General features: G+C 36.5%; 1 protein-coding gene across 1 annotated transcript in view; it reads right to left on the bottom strand.

The window, feature by feature from the left end:
* Nucleotides 1-18,459, bottom strand: part of CEP112 (centrosomal protein 112kDa) — a 138,401-nt gene that overhangs the window by 101,257 nt on the left and 18,685 nt on the right. Inside the window, exons 10-11 of the mRNA XM_009584694.1 lie at nt 5,654-5,789; nt 2,287-2,394 (exon numbers count right to left, since the gene is read on the bottom strand). Coding sequence (XP_009582989.1) covers nt 2,287-2,394; nt 5,654-5,789 — 244 coding nt within the window. The remainder of the gene's footprint in view (nt 1-2,286; nt 2,395-5,653; nt 5,790-18,459) is intronic.

Below are 18,459 nucleotides of genomic sequence, written 5' to 3'. Positions count from 1 at the left end.
GAGCGTCGTTTCCAATGATAACCCATTGCAATCTGCAGGAAGGGTCACATAGTTTTCATGTTCACAAGCTTTCAAAGAACATTCCAAATGAAGTATGAAGAGAAATAAATTTTAAAAAAGGGCATAAAAAGGATTCCTCTGAAAATTCTTCTGAGGCTTTCATTGTTTAGCTGTTTAGTGCTGAAACCCTTTTCTTGGGTTTCAGTGATGTTTCATAAAGTCTAGCTGTTCTTTCTTACAGTAAAAAATAGTTATCCTAAATAAAATAAAAGTGAAGCAGTAAACATCTCATCTTAGCGGAAAATGCTTTCACTGATGTTTACCACAATATCAACACTGTTACAAATACCAATGTAAAAAGATTCACCAAAAAAGTTTTAAGTATCACATTCATTTCTTGTTTTTTGGGGTTTTTTTGATTGAGTCTCCAGAAGGTCTGAATATAATAGGCATGATGATGCAAGAAAACAAATAAAAAATAAACCCTGACACTACTAGGCATTACCATTTTCCTTTAATGTGCAAAAGCAACAGGTTATTTGGCAGAAGATTGTATCTATGGCTTGGTAGCTTTTGCCATGTACACCGAAAGTAAAAAATTACCATTTGTAGGTAGGAATAGGATTGTCATGACATCTGATGAACTGCAGATTACTACTTATCTCTATAGATCATGTTCCTAAACTTGGGAACAAAATCTTTGAACAAATGCTTACTTTGGACTTCTAAAATTATGAGAACTGTAAAGAAAAAAGTGAACCAACCATATCACTAAAATGATATGCATATAAGATTCCATTAAAAAATTCACCTTAAGGCAGACGCACAGCTAACCCCAACACTTCCCATTGTCCTCCCTTCAGTACGTCCTTTCATTGACACGCCAAACTTCCTCACCTTTAATGCAAGCAATTATTGCAATGGCTTTCACAGGAATAAATAATTTGAAGAAAATCTGTTGCCATGATTACATAGTAGTGACTGCATTTGTGATTTCTAGCCTTTATTCCAGAGATTATACTAAATCATGACAGAGAGGTAGAATTCTTACTGTTCTTTTGGCAAATGAGGTCATCTGCAAGACAAAACCCACGAAACAAAACCCCCCAATACCTCTGCAATCTGGACTATTCCTGAATCCTTAAACAGAAGCATCATAAATAATACCACCCAGTAAAACAAAACGCCTGTGGATATCTATCTATTACATGGGACAGCTTCTCACCCTTTGTCAGGTGACAACACAGTTGGTAACGTTGACAATTCTGAGTGAGGATAAGGAAAATACTTTGATCTGAACCAACAAACTCCCTTCGATTCAAATCTAAGTTGAGAGCCATGCACAAAACACACTACTGTTCCTCCCAGGCACAGGCGAAGGTCTCTCTCAACACCTACCAAAGTGATCCCGTTCCTTAATTAGTTGAAAAAGCCCCTTCCAGACAGACCAGAGCAGGTCTCGTACCACAAGCCAACTGCAGTATTTCATCCTCTTACCAGCACAGAAGATAAACAGAAATGAAACCACATTTCCCTGGTGGAAATGTAAACTTATATCCATGCAAAAACATTGATAAGAGAGAACTTCAGGCTTATGAACTAACTGCATCATTGCTAAAAAAATTTTTTCAATCCTTTAACAGGTGTTACCAAACAGACACCACTTTAGTTTCATGACAAAGTACCACCTTATGCAAGTGTTTGACGGGCTGTTTCAGCTGCGTAGCTCTCAAGTTTATATCATGCAATAATTTGTCTGCTTCTATTTCTGTTTTTTTCCCTTTACACTTCGCAACACTACTGAACTCAACTTTCTTGTCTCCACCCAAATGTTTCCTGAATATTTCCCAACCCTGAAATTACATTACAATGAAGAAAAATCACCATCAGTGGGCCAAAACAAGCATTCATATGAACACTCCCCATGTTAAAAGCGACAAAAAAAAGAATAAAATGCTGTTTCTTGACAAGAAGAAAAACAGATAACACGTTAAATAATTTCATCTGCCATTATGAAAATAGGTGTTGCCACCTGCAAGCCTGGGAAACAATTTGAAAGAGTCAGAGGTACAAAGGATTGCAAAGAGGAAACAAAAATATTTTCTATGTAGACTCTTCCCCCTCTATCCCCCATCGCATAAACTCGGCATACCTATAAATTTTGTCTTTATACAAAGAACAGTAACGCACAGCGAGAACAGGATTAAGCCTGCCACAGGAACTGGCCTACATCTGCAGGAAAGGATGTCCCTCCTCCCCTCCACCCGAAGGAGCAACCCAACTGACCTGTTGCTCATATCTTTGCTTGAGCTCTTCCAATTGCCAGGAGAATTCTTTCGATTGCTTTTCCCGGAGCGATTTTGATCTGCTTAGATCTGCTTCAACCTTCTCCATCTACATGGTAAAAGAAAGGGAATATTTAATTTTTTTTAAAAAGGCATAGCTTGAAATGTCCTGACGTTTCTACAGTTGTTTGCAAACCATCAAAGACATGAATATAACTTGCTGAGAATGATAAAAATACTATTTGTATGGAGTGAAAATTAATATTCAGTGAATAGCATGTTATTAGTTACTTAAGGCTATAGTGATGACCTACACCATGTCACTCCCTCATTACAAAGTATTGGCTCAGTTTTTCACTTGACAGTGGTGAACATCCCATCAAAATTAAGTTAAAATTCTTTATAGACATATTTAAGACTTAAATATATTTCACTTAAAAATATATTGCCTGTGGAAATTCAAGGGAAATCGTGTGAGTCAGTGCACAAACTACACATTTAAAGTAAGTTTACATTAAATCAGTAAAATAACTTAAAAGAGAATTATTTGGCTGCAAGTAAAGTTCTCTGAAGATAGTCATCGCCTCTGAATAATGAGTCCCACAGATTCCAGCACACAGCATCAAGGAAGCAATTTCATAACCCAATTAACAAAGGCTTTTGTATCAAAAGCACAACTGTTAGCTGTACATCAGGCGTGTTTCCAGGGGAATATATATATACACACAGTACTATGCTGCAGTGCAGACTCATCAATTACTTTTAGATCTAGGTCCCAACACAAGCAGCGAACAAACGGTCTCTCTAAAAAAAGACAGAAAAGGGCTGTAGCTGTCGGGAGGACCAGTGCTGCCACAAGTCCATCTGCTGTACCAAAAGAAGAAACGCATGAATTCCTGAACCCCAAGCCAAAATCCTGTTTGGCCTAAGGGAGTGCTCTGTCTTCAACAGATGTCTTTGCCAATCGGCCTGGACATCACTTCTAAGCCAGGGAAGGAGGAGAAAAGGCAGTACTCTGAGTAGGAAAAGCATTTTATTGGAAAATACTGCAGCAAGGGAGGAAGATACAGGACTAGGAATAGCTGGCCAGATAGAAAGCGGAAAAATAGAATAGAAAGGAACAAGTTATCCTTCCAGTAGCTCTTGAACCTCACTGCTACTATCTGCTATTAAGAAAAGGGACTTCAATGAGTATTTTATGAATAATTTCCTCCGCCTCCAAACTTACTCAAATTGCATGTCCACAGCCATATTTTACTCAGCTCAACAAAAACCAGAAAAATAAAAGATCTTGTTACTTTATTAAAGGGCTTTTATTTTTAAGAGACTGAAAACATTCTAAAAAGTGAAATAGTAAAAACATATGCAAAGATGCTTTAACTCTACTGGCTTTTGTGCTTTACTCGTTAGGCCACATTCATGTATTTCCTATAAGTGCAATGAGGGCTCTTGATCATTATTTGCCAAACCCAGGAAACACTAGATCTAAAGTACCATGACATAGTCTATGTATTGTTTCTCTTTTTGCTAGTTACTATTAGAAAAAAAATGCAGATCTTACAGTTAAAAATGTACCACTCACCCACCAATGGGCATGAGGTGACTCTTAATAATCACAAGCTTGACAAAATAAGAAGCAGATGGCACGAAAGTATCACAGAGCCAAGCCCATGAATCAAATATTGATTACAAGAACTGACAATGCCAGACCCCATCCTACTTATCTCCATAATTAACTTTACCACACACCAAAAAATGGTTTTAGAAGCCCAATATTTCTGGTGTAGTTAGAAGTACAGTGTTGCTATAGCTACAGTTTTTGTTTTATAAGTAATACATTCCACCTAACCACAAAAAATAGAATTTTCCAATATGTTACAATCTAACGGGTGATTTATCTAAAGAGTATGTGCGTGCAGAAGAATGAGAAAGGACAAAGCTCTGAAGACAGCTTCGGTAGTGTTTCTTTGACGTATTTCCTTGAACCTTGGTTCCTGTAGAACAGTACTGCTCAATCGTACAATGTCATTTACTATTTCTATATTTTAGCATGCAAGCAGGGACAGAATAAACCCATGGCTGATTCTTGGAGTACAGCATAATTTATTTTCAAAATTTCCCAGAACACAGGAATATTCTAAAAGAAATTTGCAGTCATTTTTAAATGACAATTGACTTTAAGTTTTCCAAATTCTTTTGCACATTTTTTTGTTTTGGATTGTTTGTTTGCTGTTGTTTTTTTTTTTAAGTGAATGAAACTATTATTAGTATTTCTAGAATTAGACTATATTCCTTTTGGAGCAGAAATAAGATATTATTTTAAGTCATCGTGAAGAAAGTGGAGGAGACTCTCACAGCACAGAAAATGTCAGATTAAAATTGTAGGATTTGTCGTATTGCCCTCATGGGTCTAGTTTGCAGAACAAATCTTGCTTTTTTAAGTTTGTTCTATGCTTTTTTAATTTCCAAATTCTTATTATTTGCTGTCTGCATGGGTCTTAAAAATATCAGCGATGCCTTACTTAAGTTCTCACTTTTGTTGAGGATTTATAGAAAAAAAACTTCACGAGAACAACAAAAAGAGAATTTGTTAAATTATAAGCCAGCATCCTTAGAAATCCATTACAATATCAGATTGCAGCATCCTACTGTCAATGACAAGGTTTGGTTATGATAGGTGAGGTTGGAAAACTGAGTATATGGTCAGGTAGAATTACAAGCTTGAAATATGTAGAGAGGTTTTGACTACGTGAGCAAGTTAAGGAAATACTCCCTTCTCTCCCCTTCTTTTTGATCACCTGTCACTTGTTCCTTATTTCACTCATAAGTGAAATGCGGCACGCATTTGTAAAACCCCCAGGACAACGGTTTAACTATTGTTTGCTCCATAAGCAATTTAAGACACTAAAATCTTTTTACATAAATTCCTGCTACTAATTTTCACTCTGCACATGACTGCCAGCAGCCACAACGGCTCTGCCCCTGTTTAGGCTCAAACTGATTATAAGACCTCATTAACGGGAGACAGAGTCGTTCCGAAAAGAGTAGGAAGAGACACACATTTAAGTGGAAAATTACAAACGTTGTTCCATCGGGGTGTATAAACTAACACTTTATACTCTCACTCCTGAAAAATCCCTAATCAGTATCATAACCGCAGCTATCTTTATAACAATGACAATTCTGGCTTTGTTAGAAAGATGAAACAACTGCTAACGTCCCTTTTTGACTTGCTAGCAAAGACACTACATTGTGAAAGATTTTGATGTAGCACTCTCAAGTGAAGCGTGTTTCTGGCATTATAAGATCAGAATATGCTATCCTACTGAGACAGAGTTTCAGAAAGGCTGGCATTGTGACCTTCTCACCTGCTGTTTCATCTCAGCATAGACTTTTTCTGAGTTCAGCTCCACCTGCCGCTTAAACTCCTCCAGGGCAGCATCTGCCTGCTGGGCTTGCAGCCTCTGTACCTCTGTCACCCGAGTCAGCTGCTCCTCCTTCTCCCTAGAAAGTCACAGAAAATTTCCCGAGTTCAAGTATCAAATAAAAGAACAAGTGTGCTAGTGTAAAAGAGAGGCCTTTAACCCTATCAGTTTAAAATAGTATTCAGATTTCAATTTCCTGTCCCCGCTTCTGCCAAACTTCCCTTCGCAATACTTTGAAGAAGGGAATAGAAGGCTAGAGGTATTTTTGCTTTCTCTTACTTTTTAGGTGAATTTTGCACACCTAAACATGGCGTTAATAGCTTACGACAATACCTCCATCTTCAAAGTCTGCATTGGTTTGAATGGTTTACTACCCGCTGTATAACTCTCTTTTTTTTTAATCTCACCTTTAAAAGTATATTGCCCCCCCCGATATTTAAATGAATTTCTTTTAGCATGATCATCTGCTCCCATTAAAAACAAACAAAAAATTATCCCAGCGCCATCTTTCCTCAGACAAGATGCAGGATTATTCACCGCTTGACATACATCAAAATGCAAAGCAGGGTAATGCGTGACATATGGTACTTTCCTAATCTATTAGAAACCCATAATGCTGTAATAGCTATTCAGCCTTTAAAGGAATGACAGATGTTAAATCTTTATGCAAAGATATTTCATATTAACAGCCTATACTATTTGACATATTAATGTTGATACCTATATAGAAATCAGTTCGGGTTTCTTACAGCATCATAGTATATCAATAGTAACGCATGTATAACATCTTATGTACACGCACATATATAGATACACATCTAAAAAATAGACACATCCACCATATTGACACATCACAGGCAAAAATTCTGATAACTTGTAAATATTTAAGAATTTTTGATATGATTCCTCACATAGAAAACAATCAGGCAGCGTTATCAACTTTACATTACCCGTTTCTACTATCGCCAGTCAGTGGAGTTGCCTGACTTTGTGTTAAAGCACAGGGGAACACAACGGCGGCATCAATGGACAAAGCTGGCTCCACCACTGGTTTGTAACAGAAGACACATTCAAACAGACCTGTGGTTGACATTTGCATTTTACAGGCAGAGGAAGTACCTCATGACAAATTTCCCATTTTGACAGAAATTATTTCCATATAAAACAAAGAATCTGACACATAAGAGACGGAAAAGACCAGCTAATTCATCTAGTCTGTCACCTTGCCAGCACTGAACTAGCTATTACAGCACCGAGCAAGCCTTTTATAAAGGTCAGGAAGCTGCCAATCCCAAAGTTACAGTATTCACATCCTCTTCTGTGGTTTTCATACCAGACTTTGACAATGGGACAAAGAACATAATCCTACATCTTCACAAAGTGTCCGTTTGCAGTGTAGGAGAGCAAGGTAATTCTATTAGCAAAGAGATCAAAGAAATGCCACAAGCTCTGAGTAAGTATATTAGTGTTTACTTTTATAGTTTTTTCATCATGCATATTTTTAAAAAAAATATTTTATTTTGGTACCTTACTCACAGCTGATGGAATACTTAAGACATAAGGAGACTGCTATTTTCCTTACAGAAAAAGGAAAATACCTTTCTTACCCAGCAAAAACCAGAGCAAAACAGAACAAAATCCTGTATCACATTTTTGGTGATAATTGTTTTGCATTTTTGGTTTTGTGTTCAAAGAAGAGCGTGTGCAAATTTTCTTCAAATTTGCTAGAAAGCTTCCATCGCCCCTACGCAGATATCCTCTATTTCTACTGTCACAGCAATTCCATTTTCTAAACTCCTTTGAGAGGGAAGCATATCTGTATATTGATCTAAGTTACCATATTCTCCATTCATTTACAAGACAATAAAAATTACACAGAAAAAAAAAAAATCCCAAACACCAAAATCAACATTTTTTCCCTGTATAAATTCAACGGGCAAAGAGAGCATTTAGGATTTAAATTTCTACTACAGAGGATCCAAAAGATCAAAGTTACAAGTACAAAAATCCTCAGTTTCTCAGAATGGGCACACCAACGATGCCTCCAGAGCTAAAAATGATATGAACGGTCTGACGAGTTAGTTATGCATCAGCTCTAGCAGCAAAGGCACTTGGCTGAATTATCCCCTTGAAGCCCATGTACCAGGGAGCTGCTGAATATAGAAGTTTTTAAGTTAGTAGTTGATACTGAACGATGGTGAGCATGTCGTTCCCCTCTCCCAGAACAAAATCTACCAGCAGTTCACAGGAAAGAATATGCAAGAGGATGAACTATCTTCTGAGACCTACGTACGGCTCAACACCCTGAAGGAGAAGCCGGGAGCGGGGCAGCAGCACGGTTCACCAGCGGAGCACCAGACACGTGTCGCTTTGGGGGGAAACACTGAGCGGGGAAAACCTCAACTTCTCCTCCCAAAGATCCTTAATTCAGTTTACGGGCATTGGGTAACAAACCTTCCTCCCCACAAAATACATCTAATACTTCCAAACCACACGGGAAACAAAACCAAAACCCAAAGCTTATTCAAACATATACACACTGGTAAGCGTCAAGAGACATCGGAACAACATTTTTGGTCCAGTCAGATGGAAATGCAACAAATCTAAATGTAAAAGGACAAGATGCCAGTCCTTCTGCTGTTAGTGAGCCTCTATTTATGCATCTTCTTCCTTAGGAATATATTTTTATTTTGAAATATTATATTGTAAAATTTTAGGAATCTGGTTTTATGCACCTTCCTTTATTTTAAGGACTTAATCCCATGAATAGATGCAACATCTCATTATAACCAGGAATAAAACTTCTTTTTTTAAGGATGTAGGAGCTAGCTCTCTCTACTTTTTGTGCAGTTAAGATTTGTACAGAAACTTAGAAAACAAATGTACAACAATGGACCACGGCTCACAAATATAAGAAAAGCTTTACTTTTTTTTTTCCCAAGACACTGAGCAATGTGCCTTGCGTGAAGCACTAAAATACTCACTTTGAAGATTATTTTTTTCAGTTGGACTAGTTGTGGGGCCAAATACAATACAATTACATCACTTAAATCCCCTGAAGCTGAGCCGGCTTGAATATAAAAATAGGGTGAATTTACTCTTTGGCCCCAATTTAAAAAGCAGCAGATTCTTCTTGTTTCAGCGTATAAAGGATATGGCAACAGAATTAGCAATCTTACACAGCACAAACCATCTCAGTGAAAGTTGACTATGAAGTCCAGAAATGCAATTTCAGAAAGTAGCACTCTGAAGTGTACTGATAAATGGAAAATATAAACATCTTACATACTTCCTCTTCATGCTTAATCATAAATATTTTCCTTGCTTCATAAAATGTCTTCCAAGAGGTAACAACTAAACACAGTGAGACATTACAGCATTGCAAGTCAGGTTAATGAAGGACAAGGCAATCCAGTCATTTACATGAGCGGTTAAATAAACTCAAGATGTCCCAGCAAATGTGGTATGAACCAGTATTGTCACTCGCAGGGTCCTCGCCATGCCCTGTATGAAAGCAAGGGCTGACCAACAGCGAACAAGAACAGGAGATGCACCTGTCTCGGTCACAGCCTCTTCAACAAATTAAAACATTTTAGACTGTATGTGAATACACAGATGTACAAAATGTGTACCTCCATGAGCTACATGTGGACAACTTCTGTGGACAGCAAGTTTCACATCCCATTAGCAAATCCACACACAAGCGCCCTGTGCGTAGTTTAGAGAGTTTTTCAGTGATATGAAAAATAACTAGATTGTGAAAATCCTGATGTTTTCTTATAAAGATTATATCAGACTTTAATTCATGAATACGTAAATTCTTTGCCAGGTTTTCAAATACTGCTGGCAGCAGTGAAAACCCACCTGTGTCCAAACAGACCATTGTTTCCTGAGTTTAGAGGAACACAAAAGCGGAGTAAGAAATTTCTGTGCTAAGGATACATTTTGCCACCGAATAAGCTTCTGAAACTTAGATTCTGATGGACTCCACAAGAGGGAGAGGCTTCATCTCTTGTCTATCACAGGTGAGTATGACTCTGGGTTTATGCCTGTAGACAAAAATGAACCTTGCTCTTTAAGGCTGAGGCATGGAAAAGCACAGTAATGGCTGAGCCTTCAGTCCCACTGATGAAGCCGAGATCTTCAAATGGTGATCTGCCTGGAAAGGCCAGGCTCTCCTGCTGATTACCCCGATGATCCCACATTACATATATGCACTGACCCTATGTATTTAGATTTGCTGCACTTACACATTCCTTCCTCTCCTCCTCAAATATTAATACTTCTGAGGGAAAATTGCTTCACCATCCACCAAACTGCAAACTATTCACTTGCTGGAAGGCAGCTGAAGAAGGATATTGCTGGGTCTGTTTCTAAACAGTTTTCCTTTTTACTTGTTGACACCAAGAAATAAAAAATTGACTCTTTTACTAATCTGTGTTGAAACAAAATCCGTTATCACCATTTATATAGTCCATATAGATTTTAAGAAAACGTATATAAACACATGTTCCCAAAGGAGAAGACAACATAATACACAGCATACTGAGTAGCTAAAAACATAACCATCATCGAAACATGTATGATCTGCCCATGTAAAAGCAAAATTCAGGAAACTTACCTTAGTATCTTTTGTGTATAAGCTACAGACACGAGTATCAGTCCAGTATACGGACACATGTATTTCTGTACACAAAATCTTATATAAGTGACCCCACGATCCTGCTCCTGATCTCAGAGAGACTCTCACATGGAGATGCCCGGATACTGGCAGGACTCCACACGAATGCAGCAGTTTATTGATTTACAACCAAATGCAAGATCCATGACACCACTTTTTAGCTGGATGCGATAACCATTAAAATACTCCATGCAACAGCCCCTCTAATTTAATTTCTAGAATGCAGACTATTTCAACTACATAAATAATGGATTAAGGCCTAAAGTACCATGTATTTGTGGAAAGAAGGGGTTACTGGTTTAGTTTATTGTTACAGAAAAATGCTTCAGTAGTAATAACAATTCTCTGAAATACACAAAAAACAATTTTACTTGCTCTACTATTTTTAACAAACAGTGACAGTTAAGTCACAGCTTTCTGTGTAAATTACATATTGGGCCTAAATGCACCCATCGTAGCTGTGGTTAGGGTATCTCACCGTAGAGGCAGCTATTACCAGCAGACAATGAGGAACAACGAGGGTTCTCCTACAACACGAGCGTCCAAACATATGGAATATGTGCAGAACACTTCTTTTTGGTGTGGAGCGGAAGAAAGACAGTGTGAAGTCATTCAAGCGGAATGATAACTAAACCAAAGCCAGATCAAAGGAACGAAGAAGAAAGACTGAAATGTGAAGCTGAAATATTTATTGCCTTCAAAACATCATCCCTATCCTGTCCCTGGGCACTTAAATATCTCGAAGTTGTTAGAAAGCATTCTAACTTGTTTCATCATTTCAAAGAAATAAAGCCAAAAATATAAAGTAGAGAACAATTTTATGTTTCATTCCCTGATTTTAAGTATAAGATGAGCTTGTCTTTATGAGAAAAAGCACAAATCCACTTATAAATTGTTTACAGTTTGCATAATTTGAGATATTAACATCAAAAAGCTGGTCTGCATTCCTTCAAGTAAGCTATAACAATGAATGATATTTACAATATAATTACTATTTTAAACTATATACTTGTGTTTTAAATAAATCATGAGATAACATTAACAAATTAAACCACTACTTAAAGCCGTTAATGAATTTAGAGTAAATAATATTCCACGTGTGTATATATCACACTTTGGTGAAATAAGAATAATGCATTACATTCAAAATTAATGGCTCACAAAGTAACTAGACATTGGTTAAACACACTAATAATTATTATAACTATTTCTCATTATAATAATGACAGGGTACTGTTGTGCTAGGTGCTATGCAAACAGAATAAAAACAGCAACTGCAAAATGATGAATGAGATGTGGGTTAAAAGGCTGGGCAAGCGTTGTAAATGTGGCTGGAAAGGAAAATGTTATAATTTTCCTCAACACTGCAGAAACTGTCTACAAGATTTAGATACACCACATATATGAAAGGCCACAGAGGCTCGGTTATCAAGAGAGGAGGATTAGAACAGAGATTAATAGTCATGGCTTTCACATGCCGAGATGACAGCTAAACCTCAACAAGGAGAACATGGAGGGGAGAATTAGAGAGACAGGTGTAGATAATGGCTTAGATAAAAGGAAACAAGACTGTAATTAAAAGGTGGACCAGAAAGTCAGCAGCACAGAGAGTGAATAGATTCATGAGATACCCAGAGAAGAGGTGCAAAGAAGGAAAAGAAAGGGATCAGAGAACAGTGCTGTGGCACAGAAAGCTGGAGGGCGAATAAAATAAACCATCTGAAGGACAAACTATGGGAGACACCACCGAGGAAAGGAGGAGAGCCAGGCAAGAAGAATCACTTAACACTAACAAAGAACAGCCCAGGATGTGTTATGAGTGGCAGAGCCAACAGTGGTTGGCAAATCAAAGACAACAAGGATGAAATAACAGCATCAAGACTGTCTCCAACTTTTCCAATACAGAATTCTAAATGAAACATCTAACTAATTACTTCAGCTTAAAACATACCAGGTTTATTATTTCAAAGAGGTGCTGATAAAAATACCTTGGGTCAAAAAGCCTTTAATAAAATAAATTATTTCCACCCAATCCTGTTTCTCTTCTACCCTTAGACAATCATGGCTACACCACCAAATACCAGTTTTGAATGAGCAAGTAAAGAATCCAAAAAGCAAGCGTATCACTCACCTATACAGGGAGGTACAAGGATACAGTATTCATTCTGTCATTAAACATATTTAAGGTAACTATTTTTTATGGCTAAAATAATTGCACTATTATAGTTTAGGATTCAGAATAATGATATCCATGTTGTAATGGACAATATAGTAACCCAATACTGAGGAATGATGAGTATCTACTCAGCTCATCAATTACTTTTTTCTAAGAGGCTGGTATGAGTGGACACGGATTTTCACCTTTTTTTTTTTCCAATAAAAGTACTGTTTGAAATATTAACTTTAATTCCTCAGTGAAGGTTAGTCGTGGTGTTGAAGAAGCTGGAGGAAAGTTGTACAAAGTACATAAAAAGTAAAAGTAAACTTAAGATTACCACGTGTAAGTGAAGTCTAGCAATCATAATCATCTAGCAACAACAACAAAAGGAACAAAGTCATTCCCTGTACTCTTTCTGTAAATAGTTTTTAACTGACCCAAAAAAGGTGACAGCCTGAAACATTTCATGCTTATTAAAAAATCAGTAATTGAATTCAATCAACTGTAAGACCTCCTTTAGCCAACTGAAGGCTCTTCTCATTTCATCAATGTTTTGGGCACTACATAGTCTTGAAATAAACTGCACTGAATCTAACAGATATGCTAATGTGAAAGGGAAGCCTTTTGGAATAATAAGGGAAGAGTTCTGACATTTGTGTTAACTACTTTGATATTCATTTAGTGAGGTCAAAATCTATAGCCCTTAACTACATTAATTATTAGAATAGCAATTTACAGCAGTTAACTTAAGTGTTACAGCATGATACACTGATGCTGTTCATCTTACAAGGCAATACTCTCATTTCATACATATATGTGTGTATACATATGTGTGCGTGTGTATATATATACATACGTATGTATATATATTATACTAAAGAATTTTCATAGTTGATACCATTAAAAAGATGTCATATGATATCTCTATAACCGTCTTGAGGGACATAACAGTCCATAGACAAGGATTAAAAATCAACTGTTACTTTTTTTTGTACAACTGAAGCTTTTCTTTAAATACATATTTCATTATCGCCAGTAGGTCTCCAGAGAAACTGGTGAAAGAAAATGAAAGGCTGTAAATAGTTAATAGAACACTTTATTTTTTCTTTTAAGTGAGACTATTAAATAAAGCTACCACATTTTTTTGTCCTCTGTTCATACTTTACATTGTGCCCCCTAGAGTGAGGGTTATGTCAGCATGTTCACTAGGGCTGAAGGAATGTTTACAATATGCTGGAAACTTTGACTGGTTTTGCTCTAAAAGGTTTCAGATGCTCAAACAGAGCACCAAGTGGAGAACAGCTGGCTGTTTTTCCACTGATTCTTAGCGGAGAGAAGAAAAAAAAAAAAAAAAAAACACCACACACACCAAAAAACACACAGCCCTGTTTTAAAGAGTAAAATTATATCCAAACTCTTCAGCCACTTAACATTACCACTGGTTTTAAATCACAAAGTTTGCTTTTTTCATCATATTGCAACTGTCGCAACAAGACAACACTAAACATTTTAATAAAAAAGAATGATGAACACAACGAACATGAGTATAAACTCTTAACAATGTTCTTTATTGCAACATTTGGAATTAAAGACAATGCCTTCTCATATTTCTTTAATTATTTCCGGCTTTAAATAGTAATAGCTTTTCCATTCCTACAAGAATTCCTCCACACACAAATACTTCATTTTCAAGGAAAAATGGAATTAACTATAGGAAAACAGCTACACTTAAGTAATTATCGTAAAAATATTAACAACAACAAGTAATTATTCAGAATCTGGATTCAACTTTGAGAAGCAAGAAAGGAAAAAAAAAAATCAACTTGCGGTTAAAGCTATCACTCCATTTATTTATTTATCATATTGATGATTATCATGTGGTTGTATTTTTCTGTGTGCAATGGCATTTATGACATCCACCACTATGGGAAATTCATACAATACAATCCCTACAACAGTATTCTGAAGAAGCTGTTTAAAAATAAGTTCCCTAATGGTTTGGTATCATTAAATTCTCAAAATCCACTGTAACACACAGGTTTCTAAAAATACAATTCCTGCATATTTTGAAAGTCCAAATTTAACTTTTTTTCTAAATATTGGGATCCAACATAACAGTAAATGCAAAATTATGCAACTGTAACCTGCAAAACAAAATGAAATTACATTCACTGCTATTTATTCTATCTCCTTCTGCTGTCTATTTTCACATTTTTATTTCTCCTTGCCTTCATCTGTTTCCCTCTTTATTAGCTCAGAAGCATTATGTATACCATTTATTTTTCTCAGATTTACATACCATCATTTCTTTTACATTGTCCTTCTACGATAATATAGAGAAAAAAAAAGTTATGGGAATTTTGCAAGAGATCAGTAATCTCAAAGACTAAAAGACCCTTACATAAAACTTCTGGTGCTAAAATTTGATACATTTTTACGTATTCTGAACAAAGCAAAAAGAGCCTTTCAGACCAAACAAACCTGGGCCTTCTCTTTGTATATCGAAGAAAACTACACAATGAAAAATGAGTCATTACACAGCCATCGCTGCAAAAAAAGCAGAACAGAGATTCTGCAAGGGACTGTCTTGCCCTGCTCCCAGTTTTGTCTTGTCCCCATTTCACCAACACAGGGGAACTGTAGGAAACACCACACAGAATGTCTGCTGGAGGTGGACAAGGAGTTGCAGAACAACAACAACAACAAAAAACCATACTCAGAGCAGCGTGATAACAGGCTCATGTAAACTCAAATCATTCCACTGCACCATAGTCCAAACCAGACTGAAGCCCTGTGGATGTAAAAAGGAGAGGAGATGGGAATGTACTGAACCTCCGCAATCCAGGCATCCCTTTTGTCAGGGATTCAGGCTGAAGTTGCAGAACAATCATAATTAGATTTCTTCTTGCAGAACATACTGATACTAGCTTCTGCTTTTGAGTAAGTGTGATAAAAAAGGCATTCTCCTAAGGCTTTACAAGCATCAGTACTAAGTTTCAAACCTCAGGACAAGCCTGAGAAGAGCTCCAGCTCCATTGCTCCATATACCTTGTGATGATGTCAGGTAGGGAACAAATGATTCAGAAGGGAGTAACGAAATGACCGGCAAACCATACTAGGAGATGACAAGTAGAAGCCCTTTGAATAAAGAAATTACTAAGACTTCAAGAGTAACTGGTACAAAAAAATTATTTCTTTCCTAAAACTGCATTTTTCCAACTTGTTTTAGTAAATACAAGTGCAAATGTATTTTTATCAGATACTTTCTACGAAACAAAACCTTGTAGTAGTAATGACTGTACTACACACAAAAATTGAAATTTAAAATATATATTAGTATCACTGAACTACACTTGACAAAGTCCCTAGAAGTAGTGGAGTCCAGCAACAGCATGTGGAGATATAAAGGATTGACACAGCTATTATACTGGGAATTGATTCTCATGTCAAGGATCCCCAGGGAAAATATGTGCATGTACACAAGTACTTTTATTTCTGTATTTTATTGAACATCTACATGCATCATCTTCATACCATGCCTTTGGTTGAAAAGGCTTTGAAATGTTTTGGTCTGCTGTCCAAACCAAATCACAAAATACTGTAAAAACTGTATGTGCACGCTTTAGAAACTGTTGTAAAAATACAAATCTGCTAATAGATAGGAGTGGCTTTGCTGGTTTCTGGAAAGTTTAGCCCCTCTTTCTTCCCCAGAAGAGTTTTAAACAAGTTCAGATGAGGGGTAGAGAAGCAATGGAGAAAAGAGGTGTTGCTAGTTTCTTATGTAAACAAACAATTTTAAGTGACTTTCAATAAACCAGCTGCTAAACATTTGCTCTGTATCATCACCACTTGCAAAGTGCTGAGATTTGGCTTCATAGGCAGGTTTAAAAAAAAAAAAAGGCAAAGATTGAGAGGAAGAATGTTACAAAGCATTTAACTGTAGATAGCGTGCACGCATTCCTTGACGCTTCAGGAGTTACAATGTCCGCACCTGTAGAGGCAACAGTTCACTTCATTTCTCTTAACGTGACTTTTTAAAAATTGTTTCCTTTTATCACACTACAGAATAGAAGAGTAAGAACTCAGAAAAGCTGTATTTCAGTTGCATAATGAAATATTAATTTGTGTATGAGACATGCAAACCAAAAAGCATTAAATCAGATCCCATAATTATTTCCAGAATGGGAGAACCATCACAACCATTATCCTGAGAAACCAGCAGCAGCAAGGTGGTCTGCACTTCCATGCAGGTGACAGATAACAGCCTCAACTCTTACGTATGTTTATAGTTTAGTCCAAAATCTCCATCTCAAGATGGACAAACTTTATATGTCTATGCAGTCATAAAGCTATTATGGACTCCAGAATGGAAGTGGCAAAAACCAAACCACGTTACTACTGAGGTGGTCTAAATACATGCTGTACTCACACTTCAAAAAACCTGTAACTATAACTATTTACTTATACAATCAAATCCTCCCTTCTTTACTGTTTCATCTTTAGTTTTTTATGTATTATTGGTAATAACATATTTTACAGTTTATAGTTGGACTCAATCTTAAGGGTCTTTCCCAACCTAAATGATTCTATGGTTCTAATAACATATAAATGAACTTCAAACTAAATGCTGTAAAACAAACATTTCCTCCTGTACACCCGATATCCTCCTTGATGTCGGTCAAGCTGGCAGTTACACCTCATACGCTGATGCAGTATATAAATACTAATAATGCACATGGCTATTCTGCTCTTTCTTTGGATCATAAAAGAGTTTTTTACCTCTGATCTTAAGCACAATGTTCTAAGTTTCTCTGTTTATCAGCAAATAAATGAGGCCAGCCTTAAAGTATACGCACTTCTGCTGGCTGCAAATAACGCCTGTGATACTTCCACAGGAAGCCATCAGGATCATTGCTATGATTACCCTGCTAGCATTAAACTCTGAATATTTAAATTGTAATCGTAATATGCACTTATCTCCAAGGTCCTTATTGAACATGCACTCTCACTGGTGTTTCATGAAATTACTACTATAATTGTATTTCTGAAATTTTTGCAATGGCTAGGAAGACTGTTGTCTGTAGTTTACAATGCTATTTTGGAACCAAAAGAAACAGTAAAAAAGGAAATTTTAATTTTTTTTTAAAAGTACCTTCAATATGTCTTCAAACAGTTCTATAGTGAGAGGGCTAGAGTTCATCTTGTTCTTTGAAGGCTAATATCAACAGAGGTCATTATTTAGTACACCTTCTGTTGAAAAGGAATATAACTTAATATTTGTGATCGACACATCAAACTGACTAAAGCATTAACAGCTCAGAATGCTTGCATCGATTTATGAAAACAAGTTAGATAAAACTTTAGAGCTTTTGTTCAGTAATTGGGACAGATATTTACTAAAAAATGCTACTTATAGACACAACAAGAGTCTTCATAGCCAGAGAATGTGCAGAACAGGTCCAAACTGAAGGGAGCTTAAATACTTACACATTTTTAAAACACAATTATTCATTGTGGAAAAGAGGTCTTTAGACCTCTGTGTTCGGTCTTTAGAAAAGTGCATAAACCCTCCACCTGCAATACTACTGTTGGGAACATTACTCAAGCGCAGATCAGATAAGTAAAGTTGCTTCAAAAATGATCACTGAAATAGAAATAAGAGTAAAAACAGTCAAAGAGGCTTTAACACACATGCCCCAGCTTCATTTTTGAACATCAAGGCCATGCCTGTTTCCAGTTCCTTAAATTGCCACAAGTCTCTAAGCTTCTATATTTCCCCTACAGCCTGGTAAATTAAAATTATGAAATAATTGGATATTAAAATATTAGCAGAGGCAAAATAAATATTTTTAATAAATAGGTGTCCAAATTTCAGAGCAAGACACAACAGATCATGTTGAGAGTTGTGTG

Source organism: Fulmarus glacialis, unplaced genomic scaffold, assembly GCF_000690835.1.
Source record: "Fulmarus glacialis isolate BGI_N327 unplaced genomic scaffold, ASM69083v1 scaffold24669, whole genome shotgun sequence".
Lineage (NCBI taxonomy): Eukaryota > Metazoa > Chordata > Aves > Procellariiformes > Procellariidae > Fulmarus > Fulmarus glacialis.
The sequence above is the reverse complement of the archived record's forward strand: the minus strand, read 5'-3'. Positions and strand labels throughout refer to the sequence as shown.